At 27.7% G+C, this 19,110-nt stretch overlaps 4 protein-coding genes across 5 annotated transcripts; all 4 read right to left on the bottom strand.

Moving 5' to 3' along the window:
* Positions 1-5,308: 5,308 nt before the first annotated feature.
* On the bottom strand, positions 5,309-8,027 carry LOC112592896. Its single transcript, XM_025337058.1, has 6 exons — positions 7,734-8,027; positions 7,438-7,644; positions 6,687-7,064; positions 6,445-6,577; positions 6,085-6,254; positions 5,309-5,800 (listed from the first exon to the last, which is right to left on the bottom strand). Exons 1-6 carry the CDS (start codon positions 7,859-7,861, stop codon positions 5,317-5,319), a joined length of 1,500 nt encoding a protein of 499 aa, XP_025192843.1. The 5' UTR covers positions 7,862-8,027; the 3' UTR covers positions 5,309-5,316.
* Positions 8,028-8,914: 887 nt separating this feature from the next.
* Positions 8,915-9,286, bottom strand: LOC112592904 (52 kDa repressor of the inhibitor of the protein kinase-like). Its single transcript, XM_025337066.1, has one exon. It carries the CDS (start codon positions 9,284-9,286, stop codon positions 8,915-8,917), a length of 372 nt encoding a protein of 123 aa, XP_025192851.1.
* Positions 9,287-14,006: 4,720 nt separating this feature from the next.
* Positions 14,007-15,160, bottom strand: LOC112592905 (piggyBac transposable element-derived protein 4-like). The gene is made up of 3 exons (XM_025337067.1): positions 15,073-15,160; positions 14,175-14,961; positions 14,007-14,013 (listed from the first exon to the last, which is right to left on the bottom strand). Exons 1-3 carry the CDS (start codon positions 15,158-15,160, stop codon positions 14,007-14,009), a joined length of 882 nt encoding a protein of 293 aa, XP_025192852.1.
* A 2,168-nt stretch (positions 15,161-17,328) lies between these two features.
* LOC112592897 lies at positions 17,329-18,819 on the bottom strand. Of its 2 annotated transcripts, none has more exons than XM_025337060.1 (2): positions 18,708-18,819; positions 17,329-17,584 (listed from the first exon to the last, which is right to left on the bottom strand). In XM_025337060.1, the coding sequence occupies exons 1-2, from the start codon at positions 18,813-18,815 to the stop codon at positions 17,366-17,368; spliced, it is 327 nt and encodes a 108-aa protein (XP_025192845.1). In that variant the 5' UTR covers positions 18,816-18,819; the 3' UTR covers positions 17,329-17,365. The 2 variants fall into 2 exon arrangements, with proteins under 2 accessions (XP_025192845.1, XP_025192844.1); XM_025337059.1 differs by having other exon boundaries at positions 17,350-17,584; positions 18,705-18,819.
* Positions 18,820-19,110: the final 291 nt, after the last annotated feature.

Genomic DNA, 19,110 nt, shown 5'->3' on the forward strand with positions numbered 1-19,110 from the left:
AATACCAAAGTAGTTATATCAGTATAATATTATTAGCAAACAATTAAAAATGGTTGGATAGAAAAAAATATTATTATAATTATTCTAAATATTTAATTTATTGAAATGTAAAAACAAGATACATTACAATTTTTATAAAAAATCTAATCTTAGTGAGAAATTTTGGACCGTTTTCTCTTCATTATTAACTTCCTTCGTAGTTGAATGGTTGATAAACACACCCTCATGTCGTCTTCCAATTTCTTCAGTTGTGATAGATTTTTAGTTTTGATGGCATTCATGGAAGAGAATGCTGCTTCACAAATATAAGATGTAGAAAAAGGCGGTATTGCATTCATAGCTTTTCTTGAAATCTTGGGATACTCATTTAATAGATTTATCCAAAAAGATGAGACATTTACATTTATTTTGATTTTTTTTAACTTTGACTCTCTCGCAGTATTTTCAACTAATTTAGAGTACTGTAGCTTAAGACCACGGTCAATTTTTTATATCTATCAATTCACTTTCTTCATTAGTGATAAACAATGCAGTTTCGTATGCTGAATCAATGAAAGGATTTCTCATCCAATCCATCAATGAGACATCCAAAGACGGAAAATACTTTTTTATATTTTCATAAAGCAAACGTAGACTTTTTTAAATTAAGTTTGTAAGTCCTGAATTAATGTGACAAGATCAAACATATCCCAATTAGTCTGTTTTTCAATTTTTGAAATCCATAATAACAACTTCTGTTGAAAAGAACTGATCTAACCTGTAGATGATTGAATATTCTCTTGCTTTCCTTGCATGCACTTGTTTAAGTAATTCAGTTTTTCAAATATATCTGCTAGAAAGGCTACTTTGGCACACCAGGAATCATCACTGAGAAAATCAGCATATTGTGATTCTTTACAAATAAAAAACAATAATAATTCCTCTCTAAGTTCATAAAATCTTTGTAGGACACGTCCACAACATAGCCATCTTACTTCTGTGTGAAACAAAAGCTGGGTGTGTGGGTGTGCTGACTGTTTATAGCAGAACAAAAATAATTAAATTAGAGCTCTCGAATTTGAACGTGAATTAAGATTCACGTGATTACGTATTTTTTGTTGACATCTACTTAAATTTAAAAGTCCGTGTATTTAATTCACGTGTGCTTGAAACAATAGTTACTGAATTCATTAAATTTTAATAATATATTTAAAAAGATATGTTGATAACTTCCGTACATACTATTCTAAAAATAAATGTTTCATAAACAGTATTATCGTAAAATGACAGGACGGTAGATTAATGTACGTATATAATACGCAGTACGTACACGACAGCGACGTGGACATTTCTACGAATCGTTTTATTAGTTTATTATAGTCATTTCTTTTTCCATTGTTATTTATCGAAGCCTTGATGAGACAATTTCGGATTCACGGAAACGGCATTAAAATATAAATTTTCTTTCTAACGCATAACAATGTCTAAGTTTAAAAGTTAGGTTTGGAATTACGCTAAACGTATAGGACAGGGTCTATTCTAAGGATTTTTGTCAACAACACATTGCATTCCGTCTGCCCCTCTATCAAAGGTTACATTTATAACTCTACTCTTAACTATTCTAAAATATAATTATATAACAATAAAACTAATAAACATTGCAAAAATTAATATATTTCGACCAAAAAATTTGTCATTTTAAATATAGTTTTTAATAAGTATAGAATTTTATTGTGTAATATAATTATAAAAAATAAATGTTAATACTTTTAATTATAGGCAGGTATGTTAAAATTCAATATAATATAATATTAAACAGAAAAGTAAAAAAAAAAAAAAAAATAATTTTTTTTTTAATACAATTTAATATATCAAAACTATTCAAAATTTTAATTTTAATTAAAACTTTTTATTTTTTTTTGTTATATTTTCTTCTTTGTACACTAGTTTTTTTATCAGGTTCTTCAAATATTCCTTTAAACCATGTTTATTCCTTTGCTGTATGTGTATTTTTTACTCGCCGCCCGCCGGTCTTTGTTGTTTATCCATAATTGTACTGCAAAAGACGAGTGGCACGGTGCATTGTCATGATGCAAAAACCAACCATTTTCCCATTTTCTTTGCCTTTTTCGCCGAATTGACTCTTGACCATTTTTGAACCGTTTAAACCAATCATAAACGGCTGTTTTCTTTAATGCTTCATCGCCATAAACTGTTTTCAAACATTCAAGTGTTTCTGCAGCAGTTTTTCCAAGTTTAAAACAAAATTTAATGTTAGCGCGTTGTTCAAATTGTGACATTTTGAAAATATGCGTAAACTCCGTTTCGTATGGACACGATTACGACTCACATGAGACTAATGTAATTTTAACGACAAAACCTACAGATAGCTAATAATGTCTATTTTTAATTCCAATAAACAGATATTTGATAAGAAAAATAGTTTTTTTTCTATAAATAAATTCCGGGAACTTTTTGATCCTACTACGTAGCTATCCCCGTTAAACCACGGCATACTAGACGACGAATCAACCGACATCTAAAAATCAAGTTATACGTAGGCCTCAAATAATTTATGAATAATGTAAAAAAAAACTTACGTTTTCCAGGCGATAGATGTGATAATCACTAACAAAATAATAGCAATTGGTGGTAAATAAAAAAATTGTATATGCGATATATCACTGAACTAACGAAAAAATAATTTTATATGTAAAAAGTAAATCACGTGGTGAATATCGCGTTAAGCGCTCGCTGACCGCAGTGTAGAAAATGTTAGAGAAGACTCGTGCTCATACACTACCGATACAGGTATGTTGACCAGAGAGTGTAGCCGGCTTTTCATTGGGTTATCGTGAGCCTGCCCCGTCCTTTGACGGTAGATGCCTTTTATATAAGAAACACTCTTTACCGTTATAATCCTCTCTTTGTCATTGATAATTTAAGATTGTTTAAATGTGAACAATGTACTTCAGAGTTCACGGCAAAACGTAATTTGACTGCTCACCAAAAAACGCACACGGGTCTGCGTTACCCATGTACAATTTGTTCTGTAACGTTTAGTTACAAGTCCAACCTCAAAAAACATTTTAAAAATGTCATGGTACGTATTTTTGTTTTCGGCTTTAAATATTTATTTATATAATATTTATCACTAGTTGGAATTCCAGTACCGCTGATAGGAAATATTCAGATCGCACCAAACATTTTCGTTCCCGATATACCGGCTGGAGGGTCTTCTGTACGAGATACCACAGAACCGCTTATCCAAACTGCTCCCATATCAACAGTGCAAGATAACGCGATGGACAAATTTTCGAAACTTGATGACGATGAATGTATAGAAGTTCTAAACATTATTGAAAATCTTGGATTCTACGATAATGAAGGTTACTAATTTAAATTTTTTATAGAGGGGATATAGACTGACTAGGTTATTTTTTTTTAAATATTCATATACTATGGGTGAAAACGGTAAACGTGTTTCCTCAGCCAACACAAAGTCAGCTATAATTGCTGAAAAAGCGCGCTTGAATCTAGTACAGTCCCCTGGGTTTGTAGAAATATCGACGTCCTCGAACCGTACCTAGTCACCTGGTATTACGTTCAAAATACCAATTGTATAAAAAACTATGTATACTTCTTGGATCTGATTAACTCTGAACTAGTCAATCTATTAAAATCAATTGCGAGCAAACACCCTATAAAGTTCAATTTAAAACTAGAAGCAACATATAATATCCACAAAGAACAATCATCGGAAACCGTGCTTTTAAAACTTTGGCTAGGGAGGTTTTCACTGATAGTGGCGTACAAGAAATCGTTGTAAAAGCATTTGCAAAATTAATGAGAGAGCAAACTAAATATCCCGACAAGGGCAGTGGCTTTACATTTCAGTGTATAGACGGATTATTGTTAGGTGTATATTAGGGTGGTCCTTATTTATATAGGTAGAATATTTTATTTTGAAAAGTTAACACAGTACCTTCTTCATTTGTTAAGTTATAAGAGTAAGTAATTTGGGTAAAATTTGGAAGGTCTCACTCAACCCCTTCAGGGTTGAATATGACAAAAGGGAGTAGTTTTCTTATTATATTATTTAATTCAGAAACTACGGTACTTAGCGTAAAAATTTAAGAACCTAATTAATGTATTTTAATATTTCCTACAAAAAAGCATTCTACAAAAATTGTCGTAAGTCCATTAATTTTTAAGAAAAATTGATAACATCAAAATATTGTATTTATTTATCAAAATTGATTTATTACGGTTAATTAAATATACGACATACTTATATAATGTCCATTTGGCAAGGCTGGGCAAGTTAACGATTTTTTTTAACTCGTTAAGTTAAGTTATTTTAAAATAATAATGTTAAGTTAAATTAAAAGTTAATCATATTTTTTTCGTTAACTCGTTAAGTTAAAAGTTAACTTTGAAAAAAAAGTAACTTAACTTAGTTAAAAGTTAAAATTTTCTAATTTCAAAAAAAAAATTGCACACATTATATTAGTTTTTTACACTCAATAAAATTACCGGAGAAATTTTTTAAAATGATACATAATAGTATTAACTAGCTATCAAAAAACCTACTATTTCAAAATAAATCTTAGTCCTGAACTCGTACTCAAATCAATTTACCCAAGTGGTACATCCAAAAAAAAAAAAAACACCTTAATAGTTTTCTCCCAACTACTAAGATACCAATATTTTTAATTGATTCACATAAATTTTAATAATCAAACAGGCAGTACACCAACCACCCAAATATTTTTTCTATACTGAGTAGACAAAATGCAGCCACCGTGTAGTTTAAAAGACTAGGCTCAGCACAACATGAACAATTATTATCAGTAAAAATAAAATTACTTTGTATTATATTTTTATCTAAAAATAAAACCACAAATGTTAAACCTTCATTAAATATCTTAAGGAATTACATATTTTGTATAAGCTTTTCGTACAAATTTAAATACCTGTTATAGAATATAAAAATAACTATACATTTAAAATAGTTAGTTATATTTATAGAAGTTGTCTTTACAAACTTATGAATTATTATGCAATTATTTAAATTTTACCAATTTTGTACTTCCACTGATGTTAAACATGGTAAATAATAAAATAGTCAAGTCATAACTACAGCATTCATTATTGAAAGTTACCTCATATCGTTTAGGTAACATATAAATAAGATAATCGATAATCTCATTTATGTGGCTGTGTAGCATATATTATATGTAAATAGAAATTATTTATAAACATAAATATATGTATTTATAATATATTATCTACCTAATATTAATTAATTACAAGGACAAAACAAAAATTATTATTTTATTTAAAATATTTATTATATTTTAACAAAAGAGACATTTCAAAATTGTTATCAGAAATGGATCCTCTCCTTTTGTCAAATAATTGACCACCAGCACTAAACAATCTCTCTACAGGTGCAGATGACGGTATAGCTGTATTAAATTCTATATAAGCTTTTTTTAATTCAAGTGTTAAATCAAGTGGTACCTTAATGTTAGTATTTGATAAATAATTAGTAACTAAAGTTTGGAAATCAGAGTTAATAACTGATATTTCATCATTGGAAAAACTGAAAAAATCATCTTCTTCTTCACTGCTTGTTTCAAGATTTGAAGAACTTAGAGAAGAAAGATTTTTGTTTTGATCAAAATGAAATTGCACACGATCAATAACATGTTGTTTTATGATGTTTCTGTCTTCGGGATTAGCCCAAATTAATTTAAACTTTGGTACCAATGCCGAAGAAACTTGTAATGTTTTTGACTGCATGTAATTTTTAAACCTGAAAATATAATGTATATTTAATGTACCATGTAACACATTATAATGATATAATTTAGTTTTAACTTAAGAATCGTTAAATATTACATTGCATTATTATTTATAAATTTAAAATATATAAATATGTGGGCGACATAAGGTAATAATAATATAAACGTTATTTATGAAATTGTTCTGTACCATTTTAATTATATAAATAAGTTTTAACTTTTATAAATAACAGTGGCGTACATATATCATTTTTCATTGAGTTCTAATGAATATTATAAAAATGTATAAAAGTACCTTTTGGTTAATCCATTTTTTAAAGCATGAACCAATGGTCTACAGAAATTTAAATTATTAAATTCATTTAAGGCTTTGTTTATAGCTGTAATTGTTGGTAATAGATATCCAATACACACATGTTGTTCACCTTGTAAAACATCTAGCCCTGTTGCAATTGGTTTCATCACCTAAGATAATAAAACAATAAGTATCATACATCCCGTTGAAGAAAAACTTGATTTCCTTCTCAATTCCTTCTTCCCAGAGTAAAGACAAATTAATAAGAAAAAAAAATTTTTTTTTCTTTAGTAAATTTACTGTTAAACTATTACATTTCTTTCATTATACCTATCATTATAATTAATAACAATATATTACCTTGCAGTATTCAATTAAAAATGAAGACTCTCTTTGACCTGAGAAAGGAGTTAATTGAAATGCTGAGAATATTGTATCCATTTTATCTATATGGTCAACAATATATTTTATGGCATCGTAGAACGAATTCCATCTGAAAATTATAGTAATTTATTTTGTTATTAATAATGAAACACTTATATGTCATAATAATACATGATATTTAATTTTAAAGTATTGAAATTTAAATAATATTAACTTGCCTGGTAGCGTTTGGTGTTATAAGATATCTTCCCAGAATTTCTTTAATTTTATCAGCACACTGTGTCGATTGATTCTGCTTATTGAAAACAGATTGACATTTAGCAAACACACGTCTACTAAGTACTTTATATGAACCATCTTTTTCTGCTTCTAGAATATCAACTGTTGCAATTAAATTTAACGTGTGCGCAGCACATCTTTGATGTTTTGGCAATTTTATATCTAATACATCATTTGTGTTTTGAGTATTTTGAGTTTGACCATCAAGTATTTCAGTGATATTTATGGTTCTCAATGTTTCATCATTTTCAATTTCAATTTCACACATTTCAATATTATAACCACTATTGTCAATTTCATTATTAGCACCAAACACTCTGAAATCAATATAAATACATTTAAAATTGAAAAACTTGTAATAATAATTGTAATTATAAAAATAAAATGAATAACCATTACAAAAAATTACAATATATAAATATATACAATTAGTATATTATTATTATAAAAAGTAAAAACAAATTATGATCGTATACCAGCGTTTAGAAATTAATTAATTCTAGTATTTTTATACTGTTGAAAAATATAAAACAAAATCTGATTATCAGAACTGTGTATAAATTAGAATTTTAAATAAAATTAAAAAAGTTGGTGTACGATCATAGCTTAATGAATTCGTTAAAACAAATTATTATAAATCATAACATTTATAACTAATACAAATAAGTCATTCTAAAATATATATCTTACTTGAAAGCTTTAACAAAATTTGCTGCGTTATCTGTGACAATTAGAGTGGTTTTAGACTGTATGTCAAACTCTGTAAGAACTTTTTCAATTATTTCTGCTATATTATCGTATGTATGCCTCCCTAACATACGCCTACAAGCTAGGGCGCAGGAATTACGTTCCAATGTAATTGGGTTTAGCCAATGAATTGTAAAACCCATATACGATCTACAATAAATTTATTTTGTAAACATAGGTTTAATATTATTATTAAATAACAATAAAAATTTAGTTTTGATAATTTAATAATATCTTACCTGTGAAAAATACTCCAACAATCTGCAGTAATGCAAACATATTCAATTTTTTCTAGTTCAGTCTTCAGTTGTTGAATCATATCATTGAACAATAAGCTTACATTTCTCATCAAACTTCTTCGGGACATAGGAACTTTATTCGATGTTAAGTGACAATATTTTATAAATGCAGGGTGCTCAATCAAAGAAAAAGGTGACACAGTATTTATAATGAATTCTAGGTTAGCCTTATCAAATTCTGTTTGACTAAGATTTTACAGTTTTCCTACTTCCGATAATTTCAACTGTTTTGGGTTGAGTACATTTTATTGTACGGCTTCCTTTTTCCAAGCTCATTAAATTTAATTAATTCACTTGGATGAACATGCTGAAAAATAGGTATTAACATCAATAATATAAACGCATAAAATCGCACATTTTAAATTATCCACTTATTTTCAACTGATGCGAAATTACGATAATTTATACCTACGAGTTTTAGTTTTAGTTTTACTTTAGATAATATTGTAAAATAACAAAATCATAACAATTAGTGAAATTTTTTTAAAACAGGAGTAGGTAGCTAGTACTTAAACGTTTTAAAAATAAGATTGATCAAAAATAATTTTAATCATTAATTTTCGAGTTGTTTTCAAAGCTGTACAATTGTTGCTTTACTATAATATGGTGATTTATTTTGATATTATTGAAAACAATTTAATAATAATAATAGGCAGCTGAACTTTAACATTAACCAGATATTTTTCTAAAGTCACGAATAATTATAATTATAATGCATGAGGAATATGTATATATTTTATAATTTTTATTTAACATATATATTTTACTATAAATAAACTTACCTTGATGTGAGTTTTTAAATTTGAATTTGAACTTATAGAAGTTGATATCAATTTTATTTTTGGCATGCATAGCGTGCATTTGAATGTAAATTTGATTTTTCAGTTGTATCTGATGTTGATAGTTGTTGTTCGAAATAAGTTTTAAATAAGGCCACTTTAAATGGTCTTCAGACATTGTAGTTTAAAACAATAAACTTTCACAGAATATAATAAGCTAATAAACCAGGGCCGTAGCTAGAACAAATTTTCGGGGGGGTTAAATCAAATAATATTTTCATTTTAAGTAATTAAAAGAACACTTATTTAAAAAAAAAAATCACATTTTACTATGTTAATGCATTATAATATATTATATTTTATAGCACAAAATCTATTTGTCGGTTTTTTTTCTTTGGCGAAACGATCAATAACTTCATCCGGATCGATATGAATTTGCTTATGAACACTCAAAAGAGCTAAACCTGTAAGTCGTTCTTGGCCTGTTGAGTTGCGTAAATAGTTTTTTAATCTTTTCATGGTTGAAAATGTACGTTCTGGCGTAGAAGTTGAAACTGGCAATGTAGCTAAAAGCTTCAAAAGAAAAGATATGTTTGGAAAATATTCAAAATTACATTTAATGTATGCTTCAATAGCTGAATTTGGTTGGTCTTTTTCTGGTTTGTTAGACCATTTTCTTTTCCAGAGTTGAATTTCTGTTGGCAGTACTTCCATATCCAGAAATTCAGAATATATTTCGAAGTCGTTTGCATCTATTTCAAATTTGTTGCATATTTTTGGTAACAACTTGAACAGCGAAGAAATTTGTTTTTTTGTGATTATTAAACCTTGCTTGAAGTTGTTCAATGAAATCGTCGAAAAAAAGGAATAGCTATTGTTATGCGGTAATATTCTTCAGGTGAATTTGTAATGACGTTAATTCGATGTTTTTGACGTGCAACGATTCTTGGTATTTTTATGTCTTCTTCACTATCAACTGATTTTAAGAGATCCTTTGCTTTTTCAAAAATCTTGGAAAATGTAGTATCCATATTATTCCGCATATCATGTATTTCGTGTAACACAGTATCAACGTATTCCATTGCTTCGGTCAAATCACAATTTACAGACTGTAAATTCTTACACAGTGGTAATGTTTGGGTAAAAAAGTATAGAAGCTGTGACCATACTTATAACAAAGTCGCTGGTTATAATAGTTTTTTCCTAATTGTAAAGCTTTTGATGACGTTTCAATATCACGTTTTAACTTTAATTCATCTAATGTATTTACAATTGCTTTATAAATTTCTGTAAATCGTATAAGTCCGTCGTGATTTTCCACCCAGCATGTCTCACACATTGATGTAAGTTTGGTCCATTTAGATTCAGGAAACTGTTCTTTAATATATTTTTTTTAATAATTCTGTGCGCATTGCAGATGCTTTAATAAAATTACCTATCGATTTAATAGTACCAATACAGTTACGAATATGTTGAATACTACACGAATGAGAGAGAGCTAAATTTAAAGAATGAGCACTGCAGTGTACATAAAGTGCTGCTGGATGTACTTTTCGAATAATTGCTTGCACTCCGTTAAAATTACCGCTCATTGATGCCGCCCCGTCATATCCTTGCCCTACCATATACTTCGAATCTATACCAAGACATTTAATAGTTTCTAAAATAACATCGGCTATATTTTTGCCAGTAGTATTTTCTACTGACACAAATTTTAAAAAATCTTCCCGTAAAATAAATTGATGTTCAGGATCTTCATCGACGTATCGAACACAAAATGACATTTGTTCGATTCGAGATACATCAGTTGTCTCGTCTACTAAAATTGAAAATGATTTTGCCCTATTAATTCTATTTACTAAACGATCTTGTATTATTTTTTCCGATGATAGTGATTAAATTATTTTGTATGGTAGGACTTATATACATAGCTTTAATTGCGCCGTTTTCAATGCGATCGGTCATCATTTTATCACCGAAGTTCATTCGCATTCGCATAAGAGCTCTAAAAGTACCATCATTATGAATTGGCTCATCTGATGTGAGTGGCCCAGCGTCAGATGTACCACGAAGGGCCAATTCTTGACGGCCACACAATATAATAGTTTGAATAACCGGTATTAATTTTTTTTTATTTTCTGCAATTTGATTAGCACGTGCAGAATCGATTGTTTGACAAATATCTAGCTCTTTGTTGCAATAAACGGAAATAAAATTTTCTGCGATAAAAACATTATTCTTATGATACTCTGTGTTGTTATGTATGTTAAAACATTCTATTGCATTTTTCCATTTATTGAAAGGTTTTGTAACCAATAATCCTGGTTTTTGATGTGCACCTTTACCGATAAAATTATGATAAAATATAGCACAATATTTACATACCGCACCAGAATCTTGCATTTTAGTGTAACATAACCACGGAAATCGTTTAATCCAATTTAATTGAAATTTTAAATTTCTATTTCCCGACATAGGAAACGTAAACTTATCATCGGGCACCCAAACATTAGTAAGTAATTTATATTTTATTCCATCACTAACCTTTTGATCTAAACAGCAGCCAATATCAATAATATCATTTGTAGATTCCGTTGTAGTTAGTGTATTTGTAATTATTGCGGTCGATGTAGAACTTGTACTTGTTTCATTCTCGGTTGTTTTTATTTTTTTACAAAAATAATTTGTAAGGGAATTATTACGCTTACGATTTGACATTTTATTAAATCAAATAAAAAATTATACAGTAATATTTGAGGGTTACACAGCGCGTACAAAACTGATACTAATTTGTACTAAAATATTAGTAGTGGTATACTTATTTAATGTTCACGATAAAATTATTAATAATGCTATAACTATGTACACTACGGACAATATCGTGGAGTTTTTCGAGATAAAATGACAATTGACAATACGATCGATAAGACCATAATTTATTGTTCGATAATATATTAAGTATTTATAGACGTTTCGTCTGTCGACAAAACGTCTTTAATCTTGTATGACTTATCTATGTATAATGTATAATATTATATAATTATATTATATTACCTACCTATATTATAGAAATCGCTATCAAACATAGTTATTATATTATTGGGTACCCAAATGGCCACATGGTAAATTATTATAATTAAGTTACTTATATAAATTTAATTTATTAGTTGTAAAATATTTCGGGGGGGGTTTGAACCCCTAAAACCCCCCCTCATATACGGCCTTGGTTGTGACACTACAGCATCCAATACTGGTCGTTTGAAGGGTGCATGTGTCTTATTAGAACAGCGTTTCGAAAAAGATATGTTATATCTAATGTGCCGTCAACATATCTATGAATTGGTGTTAAGGTGTGTCTTTGAAGAAAAATTTGGCATTACGTCAGAGCCCAATATTCCACTTTTAAAAAAAGTCCAAGAATACTGGAGCAAATTAAATACTAGTTATTATAATGCGGATATTGAAGATAGTAATATTTGTATAGCTTTTTCACACACAAAAAATGATGTGTTTCAGTTTGCTCTCGATCATTTGAAAAGTGAACAATTTCGTGAAGACTACAGGGAACTTCTAGAACTTACGATTGTTTTTCTTGGAGGAACTCCACATCGTGGAATATCATTTCGTATTCCAGGTGCTTCCTATCATGCTAAGTGGATGGCCAAAGCAATATGTTGCCTAAAAATACAGATGGTAGAAGGTACAGACCATATATGATTACAGGAAAAATATCCTAACGCTAAAAAAAACATACACTAACAAATTATATTTAATTATGTAATTTATGTATAGTATTATTTGTGTTTAATTTGAATTACATATGTATAAAATGTTATATCATGTTAAGAGTGGACTATTTAATAGCTCTTAGAAAGTTATTAATGTAGTTATGTTGTTAATTTTCTTGGTACAAAGTATATTATAGATAAACTGAATATGTAAAATATAACAAAAATTGGGTTTTTATTATTATGTGGGTGAATGAGTAGTTACATGAAAAAAGTATAAATAACATTTATTATAGTGAATTTAATTTAAAAAAATGTTTAATTCTTTTACTTTTTTGTCTATCTTAAATATTTAAGACCGGCCCAATTCACTTATCAACGCCCAAACCAAACTGCTGGGTATAGAGACTTCAAATTTTGTACAAAGGTTCTTTAAGCAATGTAAAGGCGCACTAAGAAAGGGTTTTTCAAAATTCGCATTTTAACACGTTGACGGACATGACTGCTATAGCAGTCATGCACCTGGCTGTAATTTCATCATCAGTTTTATATCTCATTAAAAGTTGCTTTATATAAAAAATGAGTCAGAGCTTTTTTTTTTAATATAAAGAAACAAAAAAAAAATGAAAATAGAAAAAAACTCAACTGCTATAGCAGTTGAAGCCCATAGACGACTTTTTTTCTACGTGTAGGGTATATATGACTGCTATAGCAGTTAAGTAAATAACATTTATATTTTTGTTTTGCAATTAGTATAAATAACTACATAGTTTACGCAAATCCTTTTTATTATAACAATTAAAATTATATATAAAATATAAATCAAATCAAATAAGTTCTTTGAGTATTATATATAAATAGTAGAAATAAAACAATATGTATAATAAGGGTAAAATATATACATTTATAAAATAAAATATTATAGGCATGTAATTTATGAGTGGTAATTTGTAAAGCATGGCCCTGGGCATAATGGAGGTTTTGATGGACAATCTTTGCACCTCCAAGACGTATTTTTTCTTATTTTTTGTTTATAACATTCACGACAACTCAAAAAGTATGTTTTTCTTGACCACCCTATAGTAAAATTAAGCAAAATAAAATACATAGTTAATTATTATAAAATGTAATATACTCATACTACCTTCAGGCAATGGTATTTTCTCTTGAGAGTGACTTGGAATGTTTGTATTAGTGCTACTTTTCCCTTTGTCTTTTTTGATCAATTGATGTCCATTTGTAATGTCAGTTGGTAAGTGAATAAGCTTTGTGACGATTTCCCGATGATAATCAATAAAGTGTCCTTTGTACTGCGGAAATTTTTTTCATAGATGTAGAATGAGTTCCACAAAGCCATGTCTAGAAGATGAAACATTACTTTTTTATACCACTTGATGGTTTTTCTCGGACTTGAATAATACGATAGCATTTGATCACAGCGATCTAAACCAGACATATTTGAGTTGTACTCAATTATTTGTTTAGGCTTTTGAATCTCTATCCCTATTCTATTTTGTATGATGACCATTTGAGGCTGATATCCGGTAGTTATAGTAAAAATATCTCTTTTGTCTTTCCATCTACTTACATTAATAGGCCCTTTTCTCTTAAATATGTGGTCTCCTTTCTTAAGTCTTATATTTTTACCTGTTATTTGTTTAGGATTTAATTTTCTATTTGATCTTAAAGTTCCGGTTGTATGTGTTTTATTTTCTAGTAATATTTTCGATAAACCCACACTATTATAAAAATTATCCATAAAAAGGTGGTGACCCTTATTTAAAAATGGTTTCATTAATCGTATAACTAAATCTTTAGATGATGAAGTATTTTCTATATTTTTTCCTTTATATATTTCTGCAGAAAGTACATACCCATCAGGAGTGCAAAGCTCATAAAATTTTATTCCGTATTTATGTCTTTTGTTTTTAATGTACTGACGAAATATTAAACGGCCTCTCCAGAGCATCATAGATTCGTCAAGTGACAAATTTTTTGATGGGGAGTAGGATGATTGTAATTTTTTTATGATCATATTAAAAAGTGGAGATATTTTGACGAGTCTATCATTTACTTCAACTGGAACACCTTCAGAACAATTTAGAGCCTCTAAGATTTGTTCAAACCTTCTCCCGCTCATTGTGAAGGACAATATAGGATGATAATTTAATGGATCTTTTCCGAAACATTGCCTAAGTACAGATATACCAAGTTCCGCTCTCAATAAACACAATCCAAAAAATTTTTGTAATTCGATCAATGAAATCTCTTTGAAATGTTGTATATGACAATTTTTTGTGTGGGGGCGTTTTAATTTTTTCAGTTTTTCTCCATATTTATTAGACGAATTCAAAATAAGTTGCATTACCTCATCGTCCCAGATCTTAATGAAAACGTCATACGAAGTAACTTCATCGGTTATATCTAATTGCACACCAGCACCAAATTCATCAAAATTGAAATCTTCAATATCATTGAAGTCGTCTTCCCAATCACTGCTTATATCTTCGAAATCGATGGATAAGTTATCTATACTAGCATTATTTTGTTGCCCGTCACTATCCTCACTACTCGGTGAGTTAAATTCTTCATTTGAAGAAACGTCATTGTTCAAATTATAAGTAGGATCATCAGCTGAACCGATCGATTCTTCAAATGAGTCTATACCAATAAAAATATGTTTTAAAAAAAGTAAATTTATTTTTCAAAGAATAACATAGATTATTATTGACGTGCTGGTATACACAAACATTATTACATTATTATAAATACCTGTATCAGATGAGTTATAAAAATCACTGTTTGATTCGTCCAAAATCTGACGAATATTTTCGTCATCATATTTTTTTCGAGTATCCATAGTGAGACCAAATAATTATAAAACAGAACGCAAGGACACACTAATACGAATAAATCTGAAGACATACTAATGTGTTTCTATACACGACGTATTGGTTGACAAGTAACAATAATATTGACAGATAAGATATTAATATTATGCATAATATAACTATACGAGTATATTTGTAATGTCTACAAAAAATTAGATAAAAAAAAACATAAATATGTAAAATGGTAAAATGAAAAATCTATTTTTAAACTTAATTTGATTAATTTGCCTGACCAGATTGTAAGTCGTAAATGGACATTACACTTGTCTTAGTACGATAAACCCATGAATAACATGACTGCTATAGTGGTTATGCCACTTTACGACTTGCAAATGTATAACTGTTATAGTAGTTATGTTCTTTTTACGACTTAAATTAGTATGACTGCTATAGCAGTGACTGTCACTTTATTATAATTGTTAAAATAAACTCAGTTTGTTATTTTCGTGAGGTAAACCTTGAGAGTTAATATAAATTGGCATAAACTGAATTGATTAAAATTGTTAACACGACATTAGAGTTTTTAAATGTGAATGGTTAAATGGTACCTAAAATTGTTGTACATATTAAAGGAGATGGTGTCTGTTTATTTAATTCGCTATCCTATCTTATGTATGGTCAGCTAGTATATATATATATAAAATAAATAATGCCATTATGAGAAAACTGATTTTGATTTATGGCGATAATTATTGTGGTTCAGTAAGTAAATTATAAATGAATAGATTGCCTATCCTGTTTGAATCTATACAATATTTTAGTTTGTATGAAATGGTTAAACTGTAATTTGAGTTTATGTTTTTGATTACACTTTTTAGAATAATCGCCACCTCTATATTACTCTATGGGCGCAGAATACGTTATCACTCATAAACAATATCAATATTATCACCGAACAATATATTGTTGAAAATGAGTTAAAACTGTTGAAAGAACACTGAATAATAATAAAAAATATGCATCTATTGCAATTCCAAATTTGCTTGTTTCTAGTAATGTTTGTTTTCATAAGACTCGCGAAAATTACGTGGGCAATGGATTTTTTCCGTTTTTATAATATCGTAACAAATAGAGATACACATTACTAACATCTAGTCAGATTACAGATACTATTTTAACCACGATTAAAGATATACATATACGAGTATATCTTTAACCGTGATTTTAACTTTTAGAATCTAATATTTCATACCAAAGAGATACAGTAAACCACCCAGCTGAATGAGTGTCGTTTCTATATTGTTCTGTGATAATATTTTACACGGTTTATGGTCTATGAGTAATATTGAGTATTTTACTATTTAATATTTTAAATCTTAATAATAAAAATTATTTCTTTTATATATTATATAATGATTGATTAATGTATCAAAAATATTTTAAGACTCGTTTGAAACTAAACCAATCTACTTTTTATCTAAACCAGAACCTCCAGAAAACCAGTCTTTCATTTTTTTTGACAGTTGTACGTCTTTATTTCCTTTTTTTTTCTTAATACTTCAATTCTTTGCTCCGCTTCGTTTCTTTTAATAATTCATTATTATTTTTAATAATAAAACTATCTGTATAGTTTAAAAATACATACATTAAATATAAATAAATTATAATAAGTACCAAGTACATACCTGTTTCTTATACGAAAAAAAAAATAGGTAGCTACACACCTGCCTTAACGAGTGATCAGCAAATACTAAGTCAAAATATTAAAATAGTAAAAAAAAACACAACATTTGTTCACTATTTATAAACTGATGTATCGTACGTGTATCAACTGATGTGATGTAAATATTTAGCAAGTACGTCGATCGATTCATCGATTAAACGAAAAATAAATATAATATACTGCTAATAACAAAATATATAACTAATAATAAATACTAATAATGAATATTATTCTTATCGGCGATCAACGTCGTCGTAATTTCGGGGAAAAAATAAATATACAAACTAAAAATTACAATAAACAAAATTAAAATATAATATTATGTTAACGGATTAATGCGTAGTAATGAACATTTTATGTTATCAATAATATTTTTTCATAAGTTAATCATTTAATATTTTTGCGCCCATCTAGCATCAGGCGCCCAAAGCATTAGCATCGCTCCCTTCACTTAAATTACGGCTCTGATGTTATTTAAACATTTTTCAAATTGTTTTTACGAAGCTTAATATTATAATATTGTACTTACTTCGATGTTTAAGACAGACCTTTGAATTGCTTTAAATAGATTGCTAAAAATAGTATTGGAATCAGATTGACTAATGTAAGTAAATAAGAACTTGTACATGGAAATATATTTTTCATATAAAGCATCGTTTTTCATGGATATCGTAAACTTTTCATTAAGTAGCCAATTTTGAAATATTTTGTCCTCATCATTAGAAGTCTCCTATAAATAATATAATGAGATAAATTATATGATTTTAAGTAAAAAATCTACAAGGTTATTATAGTAAGGTTTGTTAAATATTGTAAAGGTAGCTCTAATTAATGACCTATTTTTTTAAAGACTGTCAGGTTTTTAATTAATCAAGTTTTATAAAATAAAAAAAATTCAATAAAATTATTTTTTACAATCCATAACAAGTTAAAAATTTTAAATTGATCTTTATGTGATGCGCTTAATGTTTTTTGTATGTCATACCTATTATCCATTATTTTTTTAATTACTCTACATAATTATTCAAGACTTATTTCATCAAGCTATATAATAAGTATCGATCGCTTTTATTATTTGGCGAGATGGAAAAATATATAATAACTATTTTCCATAGTTCCATACTATTAAATAAAATAAAATATTGCACGTAAAGTATTTCTTATTTTATTTTAGATCAGATTGTTGAATTTTTTCAAAATTGAATGCTAAAAAAATAATTTGAAATTCAAGTTTAAATATTGTTAAATTGAATTTCAATTAGTTATACCTAGTATATTTATAATCGTAAGTTCAACTTTTAATTTTATAAAATTAAAATCATATTTGGTATAATTAATGAATATGGTTTGGAAAATATATATTTATATGAACAGAACATAACAGTCAAGTTATTTTTCTTAAAAATATTTATTATTTATAAATAAAGTCCAATAAAGAAATAAAATTAATTGCAATCAGCTAATTGTTCATCATAAATTATACAAGAATTTAATTTAAACGTTACGTTAAAATATCATTTTACAAATATGTGTTTTTATTGTTGAAGAAGGAAAATAAGTGTATCACAACATTAAATACAATTTAATGTTTCTAATAAACTTTTTGGAAAACTTGGTAAAAGTTTTGACATTTCAGACAAGTCAATAAATTAAAAAGTATGATTCTTTCCTATATAATAACCAATTACTGCTTAGTTTTCTTTCTTCTTTTTAACCATTAGTTTTCAGTTATTGAAATAATACCAACTAAATATAAAATTATATTATTCAGATATTTAAAAAGGAGAAATAAGATAATTAGTGTAATTTAATAATATTTAATTAAAATTATATAAATTGAATATACTGACCACGTTTAAAAAAATTCTTCGAAAATATATAAGTGCTGAACTGGGATACGATCCGTAATTTGCTTCATTAAATTCATTAAATTCAGATGATATTTTTTCTTGTGTTTTCATTTTTCGTCAGAATTATACCATTCATTATATCTAAATTCAATGCATGTAATAGTATAGACCACATTCTTGCATTTTTGTTGTGATTTTTATCTGTATCATTAGTAAGCAATATATTTTTATTGTTTCAAAATAATTCAAACTACGAAACACAAGTCTCTTTAATAAAATTAAATTTTATTAAACGCAGACTATTTCAAGTTAATTCCTTCAGCTAATAAAGATATTATATTGACCATCTAACTCATCTGAAATAATGATCTATATAGATATCATTTAGCATCTTCAGAAAAATATC

Source organism: Melanaphis sacchari, unplaced genomic scaffold (genome assembly GCF_002803265.2).
Source record: "Melanaphis sacchari strain LSU unplaced genomic scaffold, SCAv2.0 Contig199_pilon_pilon, whole genome shotgun sequence".
In the NCBI taxonomy this organism is placed as follows: Eukaryota; Metazoa; Arthropoda; class Insecta; order Hemiptera; family Aphididae; genus Melanaphis; species Melanaphis sacchari.

Excerpts from the sequence above, each read along its gene's own strand:
- LOC112592896 (XM_025337058.1), bottom strand. The coding sequence starts at position 7,861 with ATGTCCCGAAGAAGTTTGATGAGAAATGTAAGCTTATTGTTCAATGAT. Across the intron at positions 7,065-7,437 it reads AATTTTGTTAAAGCTTTCAA|AGTGTTTGGTGCTAATAATG; the intron begins GTAAGATATATA and ends TATTGATTTCAG. Across the intron at positions 6,255-6,444 it reads TTTTAATTGAATACTGCAAG|GTGATGAAACCAATTGCAAC; the intron begins GTAATATATTGT and ends TTATTATCTTAG.
- LOC112592904 (XM_025337066.1), bottom strand. The coding sequence starts at position 9,286 with ATGGAAGTACTGCCAACAGAAATTCAACTCTGGAAAAGAAAATGGTCT.
- LOC112592905 (XM_025337067.1), bottom strand. The coding sequence starts at position 15,160 with ATGGATACTCGAAAAAAATATGATGACGAAAATATTCGTCAGATTTTG. Across the intron at positions 14,962-15,072 it reads TTATAACTCATCTGATACAG|ACTCATTTGAAGAATCGATC; the intron begins GTATTTATAATA and ends TTATTGGTATAG.
- LOC112592897 (XM_025337059.1), bottom strand. The coding sequence starts at position 18,815 with ATGAAAACACAAGAAAAAATATCATCTGAATTTAATGAATTTAATGAA. Across the intron at positions 17,585-18,704 it reads GAAGAATTTTTTTAAACGTG|GAGACTTCTAATGATGAGGA; the intron begins GTCAGTATATTC and ends TATTATTTATAG.